A 398-nucleotide genomic window follows, 5' to 3' on the forward strand; every position below is an offset into this window, starting at 1 on the left:
TTAAACTCCTCTGCGTCGTTTCCCCATGTTTCTTTGTCGTGGTGCATCGCTACCACTGATAAATAGATTTGAGTTCCTGCAGGAATGTCAAGGTTTCCGAGCTTAGCTCTCCTAAGAGTGTCACGGTTTAGTGTCATTGCTGGAGGGTAGAGCCGGAGAGTCTCGTTGATTATCATACTTAGCTGTTAGCAAAGACAAAAAAATAAAAGAATTTGGTGCTAAGAATCAATGTCTCTTGAAACCATACTTAAGTTGGGGCTTAAAGACGTACACTCTTGAGGTCTTGTAAGACGTCTAGAGTAGGAAACCCGGTTGGTCCGAGGACGCGTATGACTTCTTCACGAGCAATGTTTTGCCATTCTTGGTTCATAGCTAAGAGTACTAAAACAAACGTCAGA

General features: G+C 43.0%; 1 protein-coding gene across 1 annotated transcript; it reads right to left on the bottom strand.

Moving 5' to 3' along the window:
* Window positions 1–6: 6 nt before the first annotated feature.
* On the bottom strand, window positions 7–391 carry LOC104775184 (cytochrome P450 734A1-like; the record flags this gene model as incomplete). The annotated part of the gene is made up of 2 exons (XM_010499415.1): window positions 272–391; window positions 7–182 (listed from the first exon to the last, which is right to left on the bottom strand). Coding segments are annotated over exons 1-2 (275 nt in total), but the record flags the coding sequence as incomplete, so codon positions are not given.
* Between the last annotated feature and the right edge of the window lie 7 nt (window positions 392–398).

The sequence above is a fragment of the Camelina sativa genome, unplaced genomic scaffold (genome assembly GCF_000633955.1).
Source record: "Camelina sativa cultivar DH55 unplaced genomic scaffold, Cs unpScaffold09889, whole genome shotgun sequence".
Classification (NCBI taxonomy): Eukaryota; Viridiplantae; Streptophyta; class Magnoliopsida; order Brassicales; family Brassicaceae; genus Camelina; species Camelina sativa.